A 20617-nucleotide genomic window follows, 5' to 3' on the forward strand; every position below is an offset into this window, starting at 1 on the left:
TGTAGAGCCATGAATGCGCATAAAGGGTAATGAAGGGGGAAAACCAAAGTTTGCAAAGAGATTTAGACAAACTGGAAGTATTATCCATAGACACTATGCATCTTATTCTCTTTGTTCAGAAACTGATCATGATCACATAACTTGTATTATTATTTTCCATTATCAATCTGAATAAAAGTTTAAATCAATCTGGTTTTATTTAACTTTAATCACTTGTTCCTAGAAAGCACTTATAACAAAATCACTGAAGCGGTTAATCTACTGAGGAGTGGGTATATTTTATTTAGAATGACAGACAGTAAATGATAAGTAAATATGCAATGAAACAATGCCTCTGTTGTCTGTGCTGTCCTTACTTGCCAAAATGTAATGGCTTAAGGTATCTCTTCTCCATCTTTGCTTCTGATGAAAATTTAGTACACACTGAACGTAGGAATGAAACTAGATCAGAACAAAGGCCTAGCCAGTGAGCTTTCCTTTGGCAGACATGAGCAGCAGAAGGCTAAGGAAGAGTTTCAAACAGGGCATTGCAATGTTTCCAGAGTAAGGAATCCCTGAAGGATCCAACAGCTAAAAACCAGCAAACTTGAGCAGGCCCTGTTACAGTACCTGCATTTTTGATGACCTTTGGCATGCTTCCTTTCATGAATTTGGCTTATTTGACTCCTTGAACACATACTGACTTTTTAATCGCCACTATATTGCGCCAGTCAGATTCAGATGTTAGGTACATATCGCATGAAAAAGAACCTCATAAAAAGTACCTCAAAAAAAGTTTTTATTGAAAAGATACAACTGTAAAAGCCAAACTCCCCTAGGACTTATGGAGATTCCACTCTAATGTGTGGAATTTTAACTAAGCTCTGGCATTTGTTTGGGAAAAATTTTCATGATGTCAAAATTAAGAACCTTCTCCCATCTGGTCCACTGTGTAGAAATGCTTGTGACACAAAGCCTAGAATTAGTGAAACACTGTGTTTTTACCTAGGCAGCTCTGCAGACCAATTTATGCCCTCTAACGTAAGGTAAAGCAGTGATTGCTTAGTGACCCACTCAATTTGTAATTTAACATAAATTATATAAATGATCGCAGAATAGGGTAGCTCCTGTTGAATGTTAGACACAAGTGCTCTTAACGCAGTCATTATGACGTAACATGAATTCATTTATGGTAGATGAGTGCTAGTAGCTGTCACCGCAGATAGCGGCAGTTCCCTGCATTAACGTGAATTACCTGCATTACCTGCATTAACTCTTTCCAACGCGCTGCTTCAGAGGAGCGCCGCCCCGCCCCGCCCCGCCCGGCCCCGCCCCGCCCCGCCCGGCCCCGCCCCTTCGTGCCGCGCAGGCGCAGTGGTTCCGCGGGGTCTCGCGCCCGTGCGCGGCCATGCGCGGGTCCCGCGCGCCGCCGCTGCCGCTCCTGCTGCTGGCGTCGCTGCCCGCCCTCAGCCCCGCGGGCGCGGCCCGGCGCTCCGGCGGCAGCAGGTGGGTAGGGCATGGGCTTCTGCCGCTGCCGGAGCGGGCCCAGCCGGGCCCGGAGACCGGGCTCGGGCCGCGCTCCCGGCGGGAGCTGCGGCTTGGCCGCCTGTGCTTCGCGGTGGTATTGCCGCGCCCCCGGGCCCAGGGTCATCTTAACGCTGGGCCGGGGACTGGGAAAGGCTTCCCAGAGCCCACAGCACAGTGGCCGAGATGAAGCGAGGCTTGGTTACTCCGCAGTGGGACAGTTGGCGGTGGGAGCTGGGAAGTCTGGGTTTAGGTAAAAGGTACTTTAGAGTGCTGTGAGGAGATGGTCAAACAAGCACGGACCGCAAGATGCTGTCAGTGTGGAAGATGGTTTCAGCTATTAGACAGTAAAATCTGTCTTTGTAGATTGGCCTTGTGGTGAGGACCGAGAGGAGCTGTAATATATGGGCACTGATTTTCTTTTCAATCACTTTTTTTCCCAGGAAGTGTCAGAGTGATTTTTAATTACGCTAACAGAGTGTCCACAAAGTTACTGCAATGACAAGAGAGGCTTTCTGTAATTGATTATCAATGCAGATTGCAAAACAGCTCATCTAAACTGATGAAAACTTTGTTTTCGTCAAATAAAACTGTGTTGCGTTCTTCTCGTTATATAATGTAAAAGATGAAATTATGCAAGTATGGTCCATTTTATAGTTTGCTGGGTGGGGTTGGGGGGCTTGTCTTTACAGGTCTGCGAGTCAAGTGTGTGTGGAAAAATCACTGATTTTCAGAAGTAATACCCCTTATTCTACAGACATCGTTTCTGATCCTGATGGACAAGATCCACTGTTCTGTGTGCAGTTGGATGACTGTAAGCAATCTTTCTTTTCGCATCTTTTGATTGCCTTTGCTTAGGGAATATTTTTTTGAACTGCACGTTGTAATTGTGGCTAATTATTTTGACTGTTACAGTTTCGGAGAGACCATAGTGAATCAGGGTCCTGAGCACCAAAGACAAAGATCATTGCACTGTTATTAAGGGTAGGGTTTCTGGCTGAGTACAAATAAGTCTTTATCAATTGCTTATGTATCTGTACCGTACTTAGTGGGCTACACATAGAGCAGCAGATAAGGGTTGATGTTTAAAGTATCCCACTACTATAATTTTCAGAAAGCGTTTTTCTTATTGTGTCTTGGATTCTTTATTATATATACTTATTTTCATCCTTTTTTTCTCTGGTGCTGGTGATTTTTTTTCACTGGTAATCATATATCCTGTAGGATATGCCATTAACATTCTTTTCTCTTTTTGCTTTCCACATTGTACTTCATTTGAGTGATTCAATGTCCAGTTCCTGGCATTCAGTGCAATTGCTGTGGTCTCACATTTGAGCACTTACCATTTTCTCTTTTGAGTTGTCTGGGAATTGTGACCCACAGTTCCATCTGCTTCTGACCTAAATTTTTGAGTATTTTATGTTGGGAGGGGCTCAGGAGATTAACAGGTACAACAGCTGGTCAAAACAAGGTTAGCTTTTTGTTATCTTGTCCTGCTTTCAGCTCTTTACAGATTTTGTCTGAGTGTTTTGCATACAAGGAAGAGCAAAGAAATTATAACAGGATACCGATAGAAAGTCTGGGGTTTTTTTTAGGATGCCTATTGTCTATTCATACTTATCTTGAGTTTTACTTAACTATTTTGAATCCATTTAATATTGCTTTTTGTGAACTCACAAATGGGTGAATAATTTTGTAATTCAGATTTTACATGTGTCTAATATGGGCACCTCACGGAAATTACAGCACGTATTAATATAGCTGTTAAGGAGTCTCATGCTTTTTGGAAAGTTGCTTTGTGTATTAATAGTTGTTTCCTATGAACTGTATTCATGATATCATCCTGTTTTGTAGATCGTAGTAGCCTATTATAAGTGTTACTATGGATTAATTAATATAAGGCACCAAGTAGCTTACAATTGCTAAAGTTATTTCTTTTAAAAATATTGGCACAGTATTTACTCTTATCTTCTCTAGTAACTTAATGTTGGTGGATTTATTTTGTTTCTCTTTTCAAACTCTAGCAAAGCTGAACTATTTTCAACAGCCGCAGGATGTCAAAGAATCTGATTTTGCGGAGTTCTTAGAGAAGTATGGCAGGCACTCTTTCTTAGCACCATCACAAGTTCAGCCATCATTCTCTGCTTTTTACCGCGTGAGTTGAAAAAAAATAGCAATCAATTTGCACATATGCTTTTACTAACCTGTCTGTAATGATGTCTAATGAGAACAGATTGAAAGATTCTTATTTTGTACCTAGAAGCCATATTATCACAGGATCATAGCATATCCTGAGTTGGACGGGACCCACAAGGACCATCAAGTCCAACTGCTGGCCCTGCACAGGATGCCCAGCGATCCCACCCTGTGCCTGAGAGCGTTGTCCAAACGCTTCTTGGGCTCTGTCAGCCTTGGCACTGTGACCCTTACCTGAGGAGCCTGTTCAGGGCCCAGCCACCCTCTGGGGAAGAACCTTTTCCTGATACCCAGCCTGAGCCTCCCCTGACACAGTTCCAGCAGTTTCTTTGAGTCCTGTCCCTTGTCACAGAGAGCAGAGATCAGTGTCTGCTCCTTGGGAGGAAGCTGCAGAGAGCAATGAGATCTCCCCTCAGTCTCCTCCAGGCTCAACAAGCCAAGTGACTTTAGCGATTCCTTGTATGGTTTCCCCTGAAGACCCTTCACCATCTTTGTAACCCTCTTTTGAATGCTCTCCAACAGCTTTATGGCTTGTGTTGTGGCACCCAAAAGTGCCATCAGGGCTCAAGGTGAGGCCGTAGCATGGTGCAGAGCAGAGTGGTAGCACCTGGTGATGCTGAGCCAGATGCACCCTGGACACAGATGGCCCTCCTGGCTACCAGAGCACATTGTTGAACTGTTTATCTCTCAGTACTTTCCATACCTTAGTGTATAAAGTATTTCTGGTCAGTTGCCTGGTATTTAAGAGGTTGGACAACCTTTTAGACAAAACCAGGTGTGCACAAAGAAGTATAGATATGTCTCTTGCCCTTGGCATTAGTATTCCGCTGTAACTTTGTGATTTCTCCAAATTCTCTTTTCAGGCTGGTGATCCAATCCTCATCTACTTTGATTCGTCATCTGTATTGAGCATGCTTAGACAGCCAATAAAAATGGGAGCCAGTGGACTTTGTGTTGATGGGAATCCTGCTGGTTAGTAAAGGGGGAAGAATATCTTAGGGTGGTTTGCTTCTGTTTTATCTGTTGTCATGTCTTAACTCACCCAGGCTTCCTGGACAGTAAAAGCACAAGCTGTACTCGGATTTTTGCCAACTTGAGCAAGAGCTGCATGACTGACCCTGCCCTAGATGCTGCTTCCTACTACCGTGACTTCACTGTGCTAAAGGTGCATTTCAAATTTCTTGCTTTTGTTCAAAATCTTAGTTGTTTGACTTTGCATTGCCTTCCGCTGTGATTTTAGATAACTGTAAAACTGAAGGTCATTTGATATGTCATTCCTGATCTTCCAATAGCTGAGGCCTTCTTCTCTGGCCACAGAGAGCAGCAGGCACAACTTTCCCAGGCATTGTCCCAGGGAAGACTGTGAGAAGATCAGAGAAAAGAATGATAAACAATTCTTATCTTCACTTGCTGTACCTGTTGTTGAGAACATGTGGAATGCGTTATGGAGATTTGTTTACCAGAGGGTGATTTCGTAATTGGCCAATGCTGATAGTGTTTAGATTCAAGGACCAATTAAGAAAAACTGTATTGGACCATCAGTAAGGACGATGAGTTTCTTAATAAGTATAGTATAATAAAGTGATTGATGAGCCTTCTAGAGTCATAGAGTCAATGCTAATTATCACTTCATCAGGGATGCTGTGCTACAACAGGAAGCCTGTTAAAAATGTCATGACTGGTGGTAATCCTTCAATTCAAACTACTTTCCAATAAACTTCCATTATTAGCAAATTCTTAATGTATTTAACAGGTACTTCATTGATACTTCATAGTTCTAATGGCCTATCTAAAATTCTCTCGCATTTTAAACAGGTTGTTTATCAAAGTATATCTTGTCTGTTCCATCAGCTTGATCAACCAAGCAGTACATGTTCTCAGTAAAGAATTAGGGTGATTTTTTTTACATAAAGTGCGATCTCTAAAATCATACTGATACCCCCTTATTAATATTAGCTCTATTTATGTCCATATCAATTCCTCTACTATTTATCCTGACAATAAATTCAAAGTAACCAGTTTACTGTTCTGGGTTCATCCCACTCGTTTTACTGAAAGCTTACATGAAAATGTCTCCTCTCAGCTTGTAGAGTTTTTCTGGTTTTCCAAGAGGAAACAACATTGTAAATAGGAGTACATATTAAGGCTGATGACTCAGTATACCCTTCTACTGGAAATCTAAATCTACTTAACTAGTAGAGAATAGTCTATCGATCAGATTTAATTAATGTTTTCAGGACTTTCTTTGTCGCTGTTGCCAAAGTACAGTTTTTCCTTAACTGGACGCTGAAGTACTTGATTGCAGAAGATGGAGTTTCAGGAATGGATCAGTGATGTGGCACTTAAAAGTACTTGCATTCTGCAGGACATTAACTAGGCCAAGCTTAAATTCGTCTTTTGGTATTTTAAAATGCCTTCTGTGAACTATGTCTGTGATTTATAAATTGCAAAATGATGACGTTTTCACATCTGGAATAAACAAAGTAATTTTGTCAATAACTATTCAGGTTCTTTTGTAGTGATTTTATGGCTTTAGTCACAAACACAGCAATTTACTTCACTTTTTACTGGAATTGTAAAACGGTTTGCTTATTTTCCCCAGGTCCCAATTAATGACACTGTTATGCCATCCATGAAGGTCAGTCTCATTTCTGGTTCTGAAGGGAAAGTGGGAATGTGCTATGTCCAAGACAAGATTTTTCTTGACAAAACTAAGACATTATAGAAAAAAAGGACATAATAAGAGTGTGTTTTTGAATGAATGGGCATAGATAGGACTAACGGCATGGAGGCAGCTTATTTTCCTGGAAAAAGATTGGGGATCTGGAGCAGTGTGATGTGCCCCCCAGATCACAGCAAGGAGGTAAATCTGACTTGGATGTAAAAGCAGTGAAGAAGAGTAAAAAGAGCACTCTCCTTTTGAACAGTTACTGATTGTTAATATACTTACTTTCTGCAGGTAAATGTCACTGCAGTCTCACCACCTGGAGCTCCCCACATGAAAGACAATACATGCATGAATGTTGTTTCTGAGGTATGTGAATCTTCTTTCCTTTTCAAGCAGCTTACCACAAGCTTAAAGCCATTGCCCTATTACCTTACCCTGTCCCCTGTTTTTCTCTAAATTGGACTTTCAGGTGATCTATGAGATAGAATATAGTGGCACAAGTGGGATTCAGAGTGTTTCAGTCCAGTTCAAAGTCAGCAACATCTCTGTGAACTCCAGATCCTCTCTGCAGCAGCACTTCACCATGCACTTCTGGGTTAGTATCCCCATCCTCCTTGGAATTTTACCAAGTTTGTAGTCTAGCTTGTGATTAATTTTTGTACAGAAGATATCTGGAGAGGTTAGAGCAGTTTCACTGTGATATAGTAGTAACAGAGCCCTGGGATACAGATGATTGAAGAGGGGAGGCATTTCTGGTCTCAAATAAAGCATGCTAGTAGAAAGGTCCAGCCTCAACACAAGTATGCAGTCTTTCATTGCAAAAATTTCAAGGAGCTGAGTATTTTTATATGATGATTTTTGCACTTGGTTTGGTTTGGTGGTTGGTTTTAGGTGTTTTCTATTTGTTTGGGGGTTTTTGGTAGTTTTTTGAGGGTGGGATTTTGTTTTTTTTTTTGTTTGGTTGATTTGGTTTTAGGCTTTTTGGCACTGTTTTATTTTGTTTTGGTTTTTTGTTTGTTGGGGGATTTGGGTTTGGTATTTTTGGAGGGGGGTTATTTTTTGTTCTTATTTGTTTGTTTGTTGAGGTAGAATGGAAGATAAGTCATCAGCATGGCCTTGTGAGGGAAGGGGTTGAAGCTAAGGTTGTATGTGATGTGTTTAGTGTTTGTGAAAGAAGTTATTAAATTTATTCCAGGTACTTAACACTTTTGCCTGTGTAGCAGGAAAGAAAGTTACTTTGAAGGGGGTAGAAATCTGGGAAATACTAATGTGTGTTAAGTTCACATAAATCATGTCGCATGATTTATGTAATTCAATGTAAAATTGAATAGGTGATGACCTCAGGGGTCGGTAAGTGTGCAGTGCAACTTTGTTGAAGTTATGCCCAGACTGCCATACAAACATTTAGAAGTAGAATGGTCCACTAAGAATCAGGGTCAAGGCAGAGTTTGTTCTGCAGTTCTTCTGTAGAATTGCCCTGACTGATCTGTTCACTTCCTCGGAGACAAATGTTGAGCAATAGCAATTCATTGTATTGAGGGCTCTCCTGGAATTATCCACATTTCAGGATACTGACATTTAGTTTTTTACCTCCTGGACTGCAAATGAAATTGGCCAGGTAAGAAAGAGTCCTTGGAAACAAATAGTTTAAGTAGTGTATAATGATCTGTCATTCAAAAAACTGCTTACATTTACATTTTTGAGAATGCAGATTTGATCTTTGGGATGAATGGATGTCATTGATGCTAATTTTTTCCTCTATTTCTTCTCTTTGTCGCTTTGTAGACCAGGACTCTATCTCATATGTTGCCTAGAAGCGGAAACCCTGGCTATATCAGTGGAGCACCACTGTTGATTGCAAACAGTGGTGCCAAGCAACATGTATCCTTTTTCTGCTATGAGTTTTTGTTTATCACTGGGGTTTTTTTTATTTCTGTTACTGCACTGTCTGAACTTTTATAGTGCCCTAAGAGGGAAAAGGAGGAATATGGGGTGAGTGGATTGTTAAATGAGATGAGTGTTTTATGCTGTCTGTTTGTACTTTTGTTTGGTTTCTTGATGTGCAGTCTGTCAGATGAGCATATTAAGGAGTGAAAGTGATGGAAGTTGTTCACAATTCCTCAGGCACACAGTACAGTTTGGAAGGAATATGAGAACAGGCTGCAAAATCAGGTAACAACACACTCTGCAGTCATCCTTTCCAACAGTTGGAAGTTGTGGACTCAGAATGTTTTTCTGTAGTCTCTCATGTACTTCTGTGGAGCCTAGGTCCTTCCCTGAGGTCACCAATGTGTCTCTACAGATCTTTCACAAACTCCTAAGAGAACATGAATATAGTAAAGATGGTGGACTGCTAGAATAATCTGAACATTGTGATGGTCTTCTGGGACACTTTGAGGCTCTAGTCTGGCAATATGTCTTGGGCAAGAGTAGAGTTGAGGAGTGAATCTTAAAAAGTGGTTGTTTTGATGATTTAGATTGTTCCTTTGACACGGCAAGTGTAGGACCACTGATGTGATAAGATGGCTGAAGAGCTGTCAGTTTTTCTTATCATTATCCCTGCCGTATTTTTCTCCTTTCTTGTTGCTGAAAGGATTGAAACTGCATCTGTTTAATACCAATACTTGTTGACTCATTATAAGAGCAGAAGAAATACTTCTTGCAAAGAAAGGATGTTGACAGTGGTTTGGATTTTTTTTTCTTGTCCTGGAAATCACTTTCTTAAAGGTGTTCTTTTCTCATTTCCAGCCTATCCCCAATACTGGAAGACAGTAACTGTAGTTACATACAGCAGAAGTTATACAAGGCTTTTCAGGGGATGAACAGAGCAGAAGACTTTGCTGTAACTGGCAGTGCTCATTCAACCCAGGCAGAAGAGTGGATGACCATTCTAATTGAGAACTGCAGTGCGGAGGTAATATGAATGCAGACAGACCGACTGTAAATATTTTTCCTTTCATATCTTTGTATTGCCTCAGGGAGGTGGGGGTATCTGCACTTTTTTTGTATAATGAAACAGGGATCTTAACATGTGAAAGCATCATTATGGTTCATGTTTATATTATTACAGTACTTAGCAAAAAAAAAACCCTCAAACCCAACAAACTCTGACAGATTTCCTATCTCTTGAATCCTGGTCCTGCTATTTAAATGGGCAAAAAGAGTTAAATACTGAATCCAGTGTTATATAATTTTCTGACAGCCTTTTGGAACTGATAGTAGCTGGCTACTTCGTATTAATTATTATTATAATCCTTTCTGCTTTTCCAGAATAGGGAATATTTTTGTAGGGATATTTATATCCTATTATATTTCCTAATAAGGTTAAAGTTTGTGAGCCAATTGCATTGTAATAATTGTTAATGTGTGGGGGAATAGCAAAGTGGAATATGAAGTCCAAGAGGTAAAGCTGAGATTAATTCTAATTGGAACTGAGATGACAATGAGATGTATGTAGCTCCAAAATGGGTGGTTGACATGACCAGAAGTTACAGAGATAGTACTGAAGTGATTGTTTCAGGTTCTGTGACCTGTATTATCCAAAATATTAGACTTTGGCCATAATGGTCCTTTATCACTTTTAAAATACTATATTAAATTGATTAGCTGTCACAGACATCTTTTCATAAAAATCCTTTCTTTTAGGAATTTTCCTCTTCTGGGAAGCTGAGGCGCCAGAAGAAAAATGTAAACAATTGTTATCGGCTGCTGTTGAATGTAGCAGGTGCACCTGTGATTGGCTCATGTTCCATGTTTACAATTAAGGGCCAATCACAGGACCAAGCTCGGGGACAGATTCTCAGAGAACTTTCTTGTTTTTAGATTCCTATTCTATTCTTAGCATAGAAGCTTCTGCAACTTCTCTCTCTATTCCTTTTAGTATAGTCTTAATGTATTATATATCATAAATTAATAAATCCAGCCTTCTGATCATGAGACCAAGATTCTTGTCTATCTCTCTCACCCTGAGGAACCCTCACAAGTCATGCAGTAATTAGCGTGTATTTTATTTTCAGGCTGTGAATTGCACTTCCTGTTGCATGGTTCCTGTGACCCTGGAGATACAGATATTGTGGACTAAAGTGGGCCTCTTGTCCAACCCACAAGCTCAAGTAGTGGGTACACGGCACTTTTACCACTGTCAGCCCCTCAAGGTATGGAGTCAAAAACCCTCCCTCACACACAGAGGTAATTAAAGGGGGTTTGCAATTTTTTTAAGAACCAAGGAATCAAATGGTCTTGAAACTAAGTAAGTTGAGATTTATTGAATTTTAGCAGTTGTCTGGCTGCAATGGTAGCCTTCTACAGAGGAAGGTTGTTTTGTGGTTTTTTCAGTACTGTCCTCACTCAGTTGTATAACTGGAAAAGATACCTTCTTTTCAACCCTGAACTACTTTCTACCACTTAGGACTCAATTTTTAAACTTACAGTTATGGTTGGTATAAAGTTGTACTTACAAACATCCAGTAACTGCATGTTTAATATTTAGTTGTCTCTTAAAGCCTTAATATGGGATTTGAGTTTAGTAATATTTCAGAGACTCCACAGAATGCTGATAATCTGTGCAGAAGATTTCTGTTCCTCCAGAGCTTCTGAAATCACTATCAGGTAGCTGAGGAAGTGACTAATGCTGGTGGCAGCATATTTGGAGAACTGGGGAGGAAGGCAGTAGGCCAGAAAGAGGGTATTCGATGCCAGGTTGGATGGAGTTCCGAATTACCTGATCTAGTTGAAGGCATCCTTGCTCATCATAGAAGGCTTGAACTAGGTGGCCTTTAAAGGTCCCTTCCAGCCCAGACCATTCTGTGATTTTGTGATGTCAGCAGGAATGTGTCAGCTAACATGACCACAGAGGACAATCAGCGGTCTTTTTCAAGCATGTGTCAGTGGATCCCATTGTGATTTTTTTTTTTTGATATCACATAATCTTTTGGGCAGCAGAAATATTTCAAGGTTTACACTTCTCTGTAAGGGCTTAGGGGAAGCAGCTGGCATCCACCCAGGCATCTTCATGACTATGAGGAAGGTATCTGTCTGATGTGTTAACATTCTTTGAACTTCAGACTCAGTCTAAATGAGATTTTACACACTTGTTTGAATGCATATCATGGTACCCTTTTGTTCTCCCTTCTTGCGAAATACATGAAGAGAAGAGGATAGGAAGATGTTAACCACGTAAAACTCATATTGCCCTGAGGCAAAGTGATACTCCCACCCCATGAAAATATTTTTAAAATCACCTGTTACATGGCTTCATTAATAAATAAATGATTATAATATTTATTATAAATATTATAATCATATAATATTATAAATTATTATAATATTTATAATAAATAAAATTAATAAAAAAATCTTCTGTCTGAGGAAGAAGATTTGCATTCCTAGTAAAAGTGTAGGGTGCAAAGCCCTCAGGATTAGCTAATCAAGAAGAATGAGATTCAGATTTGATTTGCTTGAGCAACTGATGCTAATTACTTTACACCCTTTAGGTATATTGCAAGGCTAACTATAAGAAAGCAAGTTTCTGATAGCAAAAACCCCATGTCATTAAAATCAGTACTGACTTCATCAATGACATCACAAATCCACAAATTAGGATTGTTAGTAAAGACATTTTAGGAAAGGACCAACTTGCTCTATAGTCAGCAGTTATGAAGTCCAACTGTTTGCAAGCATACTAGACTGCACATTACTTTCAAATTAGGTCACTTCCCAGCTTTAGCCTACAGATTCTCTATCTGAGAACTACCCTTTAGTTCCTTTAATATTCTTTAGAGAAACCTTTTTTATTTATACAGCACTGTGTCACTGGAAGGTTCCCTAAGTAACTGACCAGAAAACAGAGAATCCAGGAAAGACATCTTGATTTCAACACCCATACACAATATCTGATCACAGTTATATTTGGACTTGATGAAAATACAGGACGTTTTAAAATGATGTGGAGTTCTACAAGAGCATGCTGGAAGTTGCTAATGGTTGCCTTCTCCCAGCTGTTTGGGAGGGATTATGTATGGAGTTTTTTTCCCTGCACTAATCTCTCTGATTTTAAGGCAGTTTTTCAAGGTCCGGACACTTAAATCAATCATCTTGAGGCTTCTTGTTGACTAGGGCAACTTGACCTATTTTTGAGTGTGTTTACTCATTGATAGGAGAACTTGTATCAGAATTGTTTGAAAATTCTATTTGTAACTGCTCAGCAGTGGTGAATTGTGATCAAGGACTGATCTGGCATGGAGGGCAAGAAGGTGGTAAACTGGCTGGAAGGAGGAACATTGGGACACTTTGCAAGTGAGTGAAGTTTCCAGGTGATGACAGAAGAAATAGCCTCAGCATTTTCTTGTAGCCATTCTGGAATGGGAACTGCGCAGGGGCCAGCTTTGGGCAGCAGAGCAGGCCTGGGGAGTGCACCCATGGCACGCTGAAGGGCCGTGTGCTGATGCTCTCATGACTGGTGCTGCAGATGCAAAGGTGCACAAGGAATCTGCTCATGATGCCTCTTTGCACACTCCTGTAGAACCAAGACTGTACTCAATGCATTGTTCATCTTGTGTGGTTGGGGTTTTTTTTTAATTTAGGCACAGACTTATTTTTTTAATTCACCTTGAGGATGCCACAAAAATTCCCCAATAGGAGTCGCAGTATTTTTTCTTAAGAGCCATGAACTCTATCTTGCAAATTTTTTGAGTGCTTCCTACAGAATTTTGCTCTGAAGGCAATCTTTGAAATTCTTCTCAGGGAAGTGATTGAGGTGGTAATTTCAGAGGTTGGCATAAACCAGTGCAAGCACAGAAGGTGTGCTGCCAGTAAATGCCCTCTCAGTGTTAGCATGCAGAGCTAGGAAGTGGGGCAGAGAGTGAGGTTGCTCTTTTGGCAGCAGCATGGTCTTAAAGCAGCCCAAGGTAGCCATGAAACTCCATGCAGTTCAAAGAACTAATGTATTAGTTTTCTTGCTGCATTCCATTAAAACAGAAAAGAACTGAGGCCTTAGAGGCTCAGTCCCCTGTGTGATCTTCACTGGTCTGTCTCCTTCCTGAAACAACATGCTAAAATGTGAGCAATAAATTTATATTGTATTGGGTCCCTGCTTTAGTTTACTGACATTTATTGATAGGATTGCATCTTGTGGCAGTTCTTGCAAGTAGCAAGCACTTGCCCAAGGAGCCAGCTGATCTTTTATAAAAAATAAAGCTAGCTTGTATCTGTTCTTATTACTAACCATTTGGTATGTCTTTCCTCTGAGTAGAAGGCTTACTGTAGCCGAGCTTAAGTCACTGCTGCCATTTTGGAGATCTCTAGCATATGATACACAGTAGCTACTGATCTTTACTACACCCTCAATTTACCGGCTAAGTATCAATTTTGGGAAAGAGGTCTTACTCCTAGGACACTGAACTCTTACCATCCCAAAGACATCATGCTTGCCAGTCATCTACAGTGTGTTCCCCATTAAAAAATTGGGGACGTGTATGCCTGTTGTATTAAGACTGCTAAACTCCTTTTGCTTCCCTTCTTGCTGCAGTTTCTAGACATGAGCATGGTACCTGTGACAACTATTGTTACCTTCACTGACATGACGGATTGGCCAGAAGCTCCGCGAGGCCAGCCCCAAATGCACTGGAAACTCCCATTTGACATCTTTTTTCCATTCAAGGTAGCCCTGAATGTAGAAAGAACTTACAGAGGTGATCTGGCTGGGTATTTATTGTTGATTCTAATAATGTCTAGTATTTTCTGCTTTTGAAATAGATGGAGTCTGTATTTAAAGTGTGGTGAGTGAATTGATATATTCAGGATATGACCCAGACAATGGACTTTTGTCATCAGGTTTTTATACCATTTCTGTGTTACCCGTGTGCCTTCTGTTCTTGGATTAAGCCATGTGGGCTGCTTGTCCTCTCATGTTTCTGTTCTTTGTATGTGAACTATCTGTGAACATCATTGCAGTGACACACTTGGGAAATGTAGAGATCCAGGGACATTGCTTTAATGAGGGACTAGAAAGAGAATGTTAAAACTATTATTCCGTGTTCCCAGAAACCAACAATGCTCTCTAAACCAGGGAGCATGGAGAGAGAAGCAAAGTTCAATCAAAGCATTTCGGAGCTCCTTTCAGTTGGAGAAGCATCTGATTTTGGAGCTGCTTTCCTGTTGGAGAAGCATTTGATTTTTCTATGTGAAACTAACCAAACATTTAAAATACAGGAGCTTGCCCAGGTGGCCTGAATTCTATTTTATGAGTAAGCATGTGTGCCAGTCACCCCTAACCTGTCCTTGTTAGATGATGACAACCGCAACTCTGTGAGATTTTTTGAATCTTGCTTTTTTTGTGTCTTTTCAAATACAGATATTCAATTGAAATTTTCATGGTTTAATCACTTTTTACATTAGCAACACTGTTGCACAGAACAAAGCAATTGTGAATGCTCTGAAATACAGTTGAGTTTTAGTGGTTTGTCAAAACATCTTCCTAATATTTTTCTTCTCCCTGGAAGAAATGGGCCTGAATAGACTTTGTCCTAGATAACAAACATTCTCTTGTTCCAGATAGGAACTGAACTGAAAATGGTAACTACTGAAATTCTAGTAGCACATCAGAGAGACTTGTGAATAGTTCTGAAGCTAAAACTTTGAATATTTTAGGAAAATTTGTAGACGTATTGAGACTGAAGCTTGCTGCGATACCTTACCTCTGGCTTACTCTCTGGGACTAGGAAATAAATTTATTGTTTTTGCTGTTAAAGGTGGTCTGATTATCTAGACTGCCATCTACCATCACGCAGGAAATCTGTGGGCTGCAAATACGTGAAATGCTGTGAGAATACATCACCTTTTATACTGTAATTATCTGACCTCCAACGTCCTAATTTTTAGCTCATGTTTGTCTCCTTTCACATTTTGTCATAGCAAGAAATAAGAGCTGGAAAGAGCCTTGTCCATATTCTGCCTTAAAGCATATTCAAATTCTAGCCACATGACAGCAGCGCTCGTGGGTTTAGAATCTGCAGTTTCCTATGGCAATGCATTTTCGTGTCTACTTTATCATGCTGTGTTTTTCCCCCCTGCCTGATCTGAAATAGCCTGTGTTGCAATTCAGTATCAGGCAACGTTATGACATTACCACACACAAGGCAGACTCATATGTCAGATGTACAGGAATGGAGTGTTTGTACTCCATGTCAAAGGGCTGAGACAAAACTCTTTTTCTGCTGCCAGCATTCTAGCCAGAGCCATCTTTCCAACATCTCCCTTTTTTGAGGCAGTAAGTCTGTTTTTGCACTGTCCGAGTGGAGACGATCTTTTCTAGGTAATTTTTTAAGTCCTTTCCAAACTTACCCCTCGTTTCTTTAGAAGACGTAATTTTAAATTTGAAAGCAGGAGCAATATTCGAAGCCGGGGGCGGGGCGGGTGGGGCCGGAAGCGGCGGGAGGCAGCGGGAAGCCGGGCCGCGCCGTGCGGAGCCGTGCGGGTGAGTGGGGCCGGGCCGGGCCGGGCTGGGCAGCGCCGGGCTGGGCTGGCCGCAGCGGCCTCGGTGGTGCTCGCAGCGGAGAAGGGCGCGGGGCCGCGGCTCGGCTCTGGCCCGCCGGGCGGGGCACGCCCCGGGAGCGCGGGGAGCCTTGGCGGAGGGCCGGGCCGTGCTGCCCGCTCCCTGCCGCGTGGGGAACCGGGAGCGGCTCCTGCGCGGCCCGTGACAGAAGGCTGAGGGCTCTGGCGGAAAGCAGTGAGCTCAGCCTGGCAACTGCCGGGGTGCGCCGCACACCGCCCATCTCCGGAGCCCGCAGGCTCTCCAGATTCGGGGTCGCTTTTTCTCGGCGGTCTCAGAGCGTTACTGCTGCGGGGAGTTACCGGCAGTGTGGAATTGCAGTCTGATCCCCAGCGAGCACCCGACGAACTGGTAAGAGCTGCACGGGCCTCGTCCATCCGGAGATCTGTGAGAGCACATCTGTTGCTCCTCTACGGGTTTCTTTTTCCTTGCCAGAAAAGAAACCTTCTTGTGCCTACTTACAAGATTTCTCCATGCCCAAAGAAAGTATTTAAACCCCCCCGACGCTTGCATAGCAGCTAACAGTCACTCCCTAGGTTTTGACCCAACTTTGTGATAAGCCTGTGTTCTTCACATACTGTTTCTTCACAGTACACAGAACAGGATCAGATTAGAGGTTTTTTTAAGAAACCTGATAGCTTTCTGGAAAGAGTAATCAAACTCTAGATAATGGAGACTTAAGCAAAGTTTAAATGGTTTACCAGAATTATTTGACAACTGTGTCCATATTATGAAGTCAAGAGTTTTAATTTTTTTTAATGAAAAGTAACTCAAATATTTCCATATGCTTATAAAAATTTTCCCCCTGCTTATGCCTATGCCGATGCTGTACCCTAAAACTGATGGATACTTCGAGTGTTTACCTTCTTCCCAGATTTGCTCTTGAGGATACTGAGAAGAAATTTACAAAGGGTTAAAATAAACTTTTCTTCTTTTCTTCTCTGTAGTAAACTATTTTTGTTTAGTCACTTTGGAAACAGTATCGCCTGTTCCATATTTGTGTCAGTCCGTATTTTTTGTTGTGTAAACTGCTTTGCTGGTTTATTTTTTTGCTGTATTTCCTTGCTCTTAAGCTACTGTTTTGTCATGATTGTCATAAAAATTGTGTTCAATAGCAAAGTAAGCATCTTTCAAGCTTAGCTTCAGTAATTGTTCAGCTGTTTTTATTGCACGTTGTTTTACTAGGAATACAAAAACAATGGTATTTTTATGGATTTCTGCAGCATCTGGGGAAGAAAATATCTGAGAGTCACTGTGCATGATACTCTGAAAAGTCAGTTTAAGATGTAGTGGAAAAGAAAAAAGTAAATAGAATAATAGAAATTATCACTTAAGGTATGAAATGCAGAATAAAAGACCGTATTATGCCAGTATATTAATCCTTCATCCAAATATGAGTGCTCTGTTCTCTACTGCCGTTCCGGACTCTCCCTTGGCTGGCATGTGGCACTGTGTTTGCACTAATCAAAGAGGTGGAGGAAGAGCAGTGGAGATCATTACACATATATGCAATAGCCTTGATATAAGGAAAGCAAGAGCATCCTATGCAGATGTCTTAATGGCAGTGTAGTCTAAGGAATTGCTGTGCTTCTCTCTTTCTGGTGCTAATATTCACTTGTATAGATGGGTGGGTCAGTTAGTCTCTGACCAGAGTATGACCATGATCAAGCTGTCTTGCTTGGGGACAGGAATTGCAGCTTTGATCAGAAGGTGGCAAAAGTGGTTGTTCAGGGACAACTGGAGCATGACAGCAGATGGAGGAATGAGGAGGTAGTTGCACTGCAAGTCTGTAAAATCATCAGTCATATGAAGGTGAATAACCCCAGTCTCCACAAAGCTGGAAACTAGGAGAGTATTCTACTAGTTTTGATTGCTTTCTTGTCCTATGCGTGTACTTTATCTGGGCATCTGAAAGAGTGCTGTTCTATCTATGAGTTTGTTTTATTTTATTTGTTTACTTATGCTATGTCTGGCAATTGTACAACCTTCATTTGATGGATGTAGGGAAACTGGAGCAGAATGGGATGCTAGTTGTATCATCTTTATCTTAACAGCTGGTGCAACCTGATGTTTTACTCCTCATGCTCAAAACAGGTGATAGAAGAAAGTTGCAAGATTTAATTGAGGAAAGAGTAAAAAGATGTTAGGAAGAAGGAAATGCTTGAAAGATGCTAATTAATCCTATCTTGAGGTTTATTAGTGGTTTAATCATGCTTGATTAAATTAACCTATCCTTATGTTCCTCACTTAGAAAGTTTGATTAAAGCAGATACTCTATGATTTTTTTTCTTCTTTTTTTTGTCTTTAATTAGCTGGGGAATAAAATATTTGCACAGAGATGTACTCGTGTTTCTTGCAATTATGTCTGGGATGCAGGCAGGTGGACTGAAGCATGTGTGCCTACACGTATGGTATTACCATTAGGATAGTTCCATGCTTTTTCTTGAAGATGGAGCTCTCTTTGGGATTACTGAAGGTTCACTACCTTTAACTGTCTGAAACTGCAGTTTTACATTGCTCACTTCTTAGTATGCTTGCAAAGTACACTAAGGTAAGTAACTGCTGACCACATAGGAAATTTTGGATTCCCTGCCACTAAAAAGGGTCCTTCAATAAAAACTGCTGGTTTCATGTGGCAAATGAAAGTACTGATTTATTTTGTATGCATTTTCTCTTACCAATTCAATATCTATTCAAATATTTGAAAAAGAAAAGCAGCTCTTCAGTATCTGCAATGGTTATGGGGAACCTGTCGCTTTTTATTTGGAAGCACATTTTATAGAAGTTGCACATGCTAAAAATTGGCCAGGTAAGCTTAAAATGAGAGCATTTCCATTTCTTTTTAGCTTTTTGAAATGAATCACAGAATATTCTGTGTTGGAAGGGACCTACAAGGATCAGCAAAGTCCTGAAAGTCTTGACTTAATATAGAAAAAAGGCTTGTCTTAATACAAGAAAAAATAAGTCTACTATTGTGATATACCTTTAGTTACCATTCTAATTTTTTGTGAGTGACCAACATTCTGGTGTTGTCATTTGATTTACTCTGCAATTGCTAATAATTGGAGTGGGGAAGAGGGGAGAGCAGGGCTTACATGCATTATGATGATTAAACCAAATTCCATTTCTGGAAAAGTAAAGATCTCCAAATAGTCTTCTGACAAAGACCTTATGATGACCTTATTTTTGAGGTATGGTTTTTTTGTTTGTTTGGGGTTTTTGGGGGGAGAAGGATGGGGAAGATCTTATGGTTTTGATATTTTTTCTTCTTTTTAGCAGGAGCTGGGGGAGTTGTTTAATTTCCCTTGTTTGGAGAGAGTGATATGTTAATGTCAGATAATTGTGTGTTTGATTTTCTGTTAATTCTTGAGACACTGAAGTTTTTCCAAATGTCTTGAACTCCACTTCCCACCACTTGAATATTCTACATTCTTTGTGAAATTTTCTCTGCAATTTTGAGACCTTCATTTAAGATTGTTACTTGATCCCAGAAGGTGATGTTTACAATTTAAGAAAACAAAACAAAACTAAAAAATAAACAGCCCCCCAAACAAATTAACAGAAATGGCCCACAGAACAACTCCTGTGCAACAATATGGGAATTGATACTGTTGGAATTTATTTGAATTCTAATAGGAATATAGCAGTGGTACTATAACATAGGTGAGGACAGGAAACAGTATAACTAGAGTCTGAATTAAACTGGGGCATTACTGTGGATTTGGTCGTGTCTTTGAAGATGAGAAGCTGTAGATTTGTGCTTTCTACCCATTGCAGTGATGAGTGCTTGAAGATGACGCCAAGTTGGGCAGGAATGCTTGTCTGCTGTTGTGCAGGAAGGCTCTCCAGAAGGATCTGGACAGGCTGGATTGATGGGCCGTGGTACGAGGGCCCACAAGGTGAAGTGCTGGTCCCGCCCGTGGGTGACAGTGGGCCCATGGACTTCTCAAGGCCGGGGGAAGAATGACAAGAAAGGGCAGGGTGTGCTGGTCGACTGGCTGAATATGAGCCCGCAGGACAAAGAACAGCAGTGGCATCTGGCTTGTATCAGCCAGGGTGTGGCCACATGCCCAGGGCAGTGACCACTGCCCTTCACTGGGCACTGGTGAGGCCTGCACCTTTAATCCTGAAGTCAGTTTTGGGGCTCTCCACTGTAAGAAGGACAGTGAGGGACTAGAGTGTGTCCAGAGAAGGGAATGGAGCAAGGGAAGGGTTTGGAGCACAAGTCTCATGAGGAGAAGCTGACGTAGCTGAGGAGGGTCAGCCTGCAGAAAAAGAAGGCCCGGGGGAAACCTTGCTCTGTGCCATCCTCCCTGACAGGAGGATGCAGCCAGGTGGGAGTCTGGCTCTGTTCCCCTGGAACCAGTGATAGGATGAGAGGAAATGGCCTCAAGAAGTGCCAAGGGAGGCTTAGGTTGGATATTAGGAAAAATGTCTTCACAGAAAGGGTGATCAGGCACTGCTGACCGTTGCTCACAGCAGTGATAGACTCGCCATCCCTGGAGGGATCTAAAGCACCAGGCAGTGCCTGTGGCAACTGGCAGGGCTTTTCCTAGCTGTGTAGATGTGATGCTTAGGGTTGCATTAGGGCCACCACGTTGCGGACTGGTTGCATCCAAGGCCACTGCAGTCAGGGATGCGTCCAAAAGAGGACAGCAAAGATGGTGACAGGTCTCCAGGGAAAGCCATAGGAGGAGCTGTTG

General features: G+C 41.3%; 2 protein-coding genes across 7 annotated transcripts in view; both read left to right on the forward strand.

Moving 5' to 3' along the window:
* The first annotated feature begins 1442 nt into the window (after nucleotides 1–1442).
* Nucleotides 1443–14735, forward strand: TCTN3 (tectonic family member 3). 3 transcript variants are annotated; one of them, XM_058029492.1, is made up of 13 exons: nucleotides 1443–1485; nucleotides 2261–2317; nucleotides 3528–3658; nucleotides 4563–4671; nucleotides 4746–4864; nucleotides 6302–6337; nucleotides 6659–6733; nucleotides 6837–6962; nucleotides 8153–8248; nucleotides 8442–8539; nucleotides 9116–9281; nucleotides 10384–10521; nucleotides 13893–14735. In XM_058029492.1, the coding sequence occupies exons 4-13, from the start codon at nucleotides 4611–4613 to the stop codon at nucleotides 14112–14114; spliced, it is 1137 nt and encodes a 378-aa protein (XP_057885475.1). In that variant the 5' UTR covers nucleotides 1443–1485; nucleotides 2261–2317; nucleotides 3528–3658; nucleotides 4563–4610; the 3' UTR covers nucleotides 14115–14735. The 3 variants fall into 3 exon arrangements, with proteins under 3 accessions (XP_057885475.1, XP_057885473.1, XP_057885474.1); XM_058029490.1 differs by lacking the exons at nucleotides 1443–1485; nucleotides 2261–2317; nucleotides 4563–4671 and having other exon boundaries at nucleotides 3577–3658; XM_058029491.1 differs by lacking the exons at nucleotides 1443–1485; nucleotides 2261–2317; nucleotides 3528–3658 and having other exon boundaries at nucleotides 4582–4671; nucleotides 4759–4864.
* A 1071-nt stretch (nucleotides 14736–15806) lies between these two features.
* Nucleotides 15807–20617, forward strand: part of ALDH18A1 (aldehyde dehydrogenase 18 family member A1) — a 32335-nt gene continuing 27524 nt past the window's right edge. For 2 of the 4 annotated variants that reach the window (XM_058029481.1, XM_058029482.1), the window contains exon 1: nucleotides 18991–19813. In XM_058029481.1, the coding sequence (XP_057885464.1) occupies nucleotides 19787–19813 (27 nt within the window). In that variant the 5' untranslated portion in view covers nucleotides 18991–19786. Of the gene's footprint in view, nucleotides 15840–15993; nucleotides 16266–18990; nucleotides 19814–20617 lie in introns of those variants that run through there. The other 2 variants (XM_058029488.1, XM_058029485.1) reach the window with 2 other exon arrangements.

Source organism: Melospiza georgiana, chromosome 8 (assembly GCF_028018845.1).
Source record: "Melospiza georgiana isolate bMelGeo1 chromosome 8, bMelGeo1.pri, whole genome shotgun sequence".
NCBI lineage: Eukaryota > Metazoa > Chordata > Aves > Passeriformes > Passerellidae > Melospiza > Melospiza georgiana.

Bases quoted from the DNA above. Each gene is read 5' to 3' on its own strand.
- TCTN3 (XM_058029492.1), top strand. From the start codon at position 4,611: ATGCTTAGACAGCCAATAAAAATGGGAGCCAGTGGACTTTGTGTTGAT. The intron at 4,865-6,301 runs GTGCATTTCAAA...TATTTTCCCCAG, and splicing joins GTGACTTCACTGTGCTAAAG to GTCCCAATTAATGACACTGT. The intron at 8,249-8,441 runs GTATCCTTTTTC...GCAGTCTGTCAG, and splicing joins ACAGTGGTGCCAAGCAACAT to ATGAGCATATTAAGGAGTGA.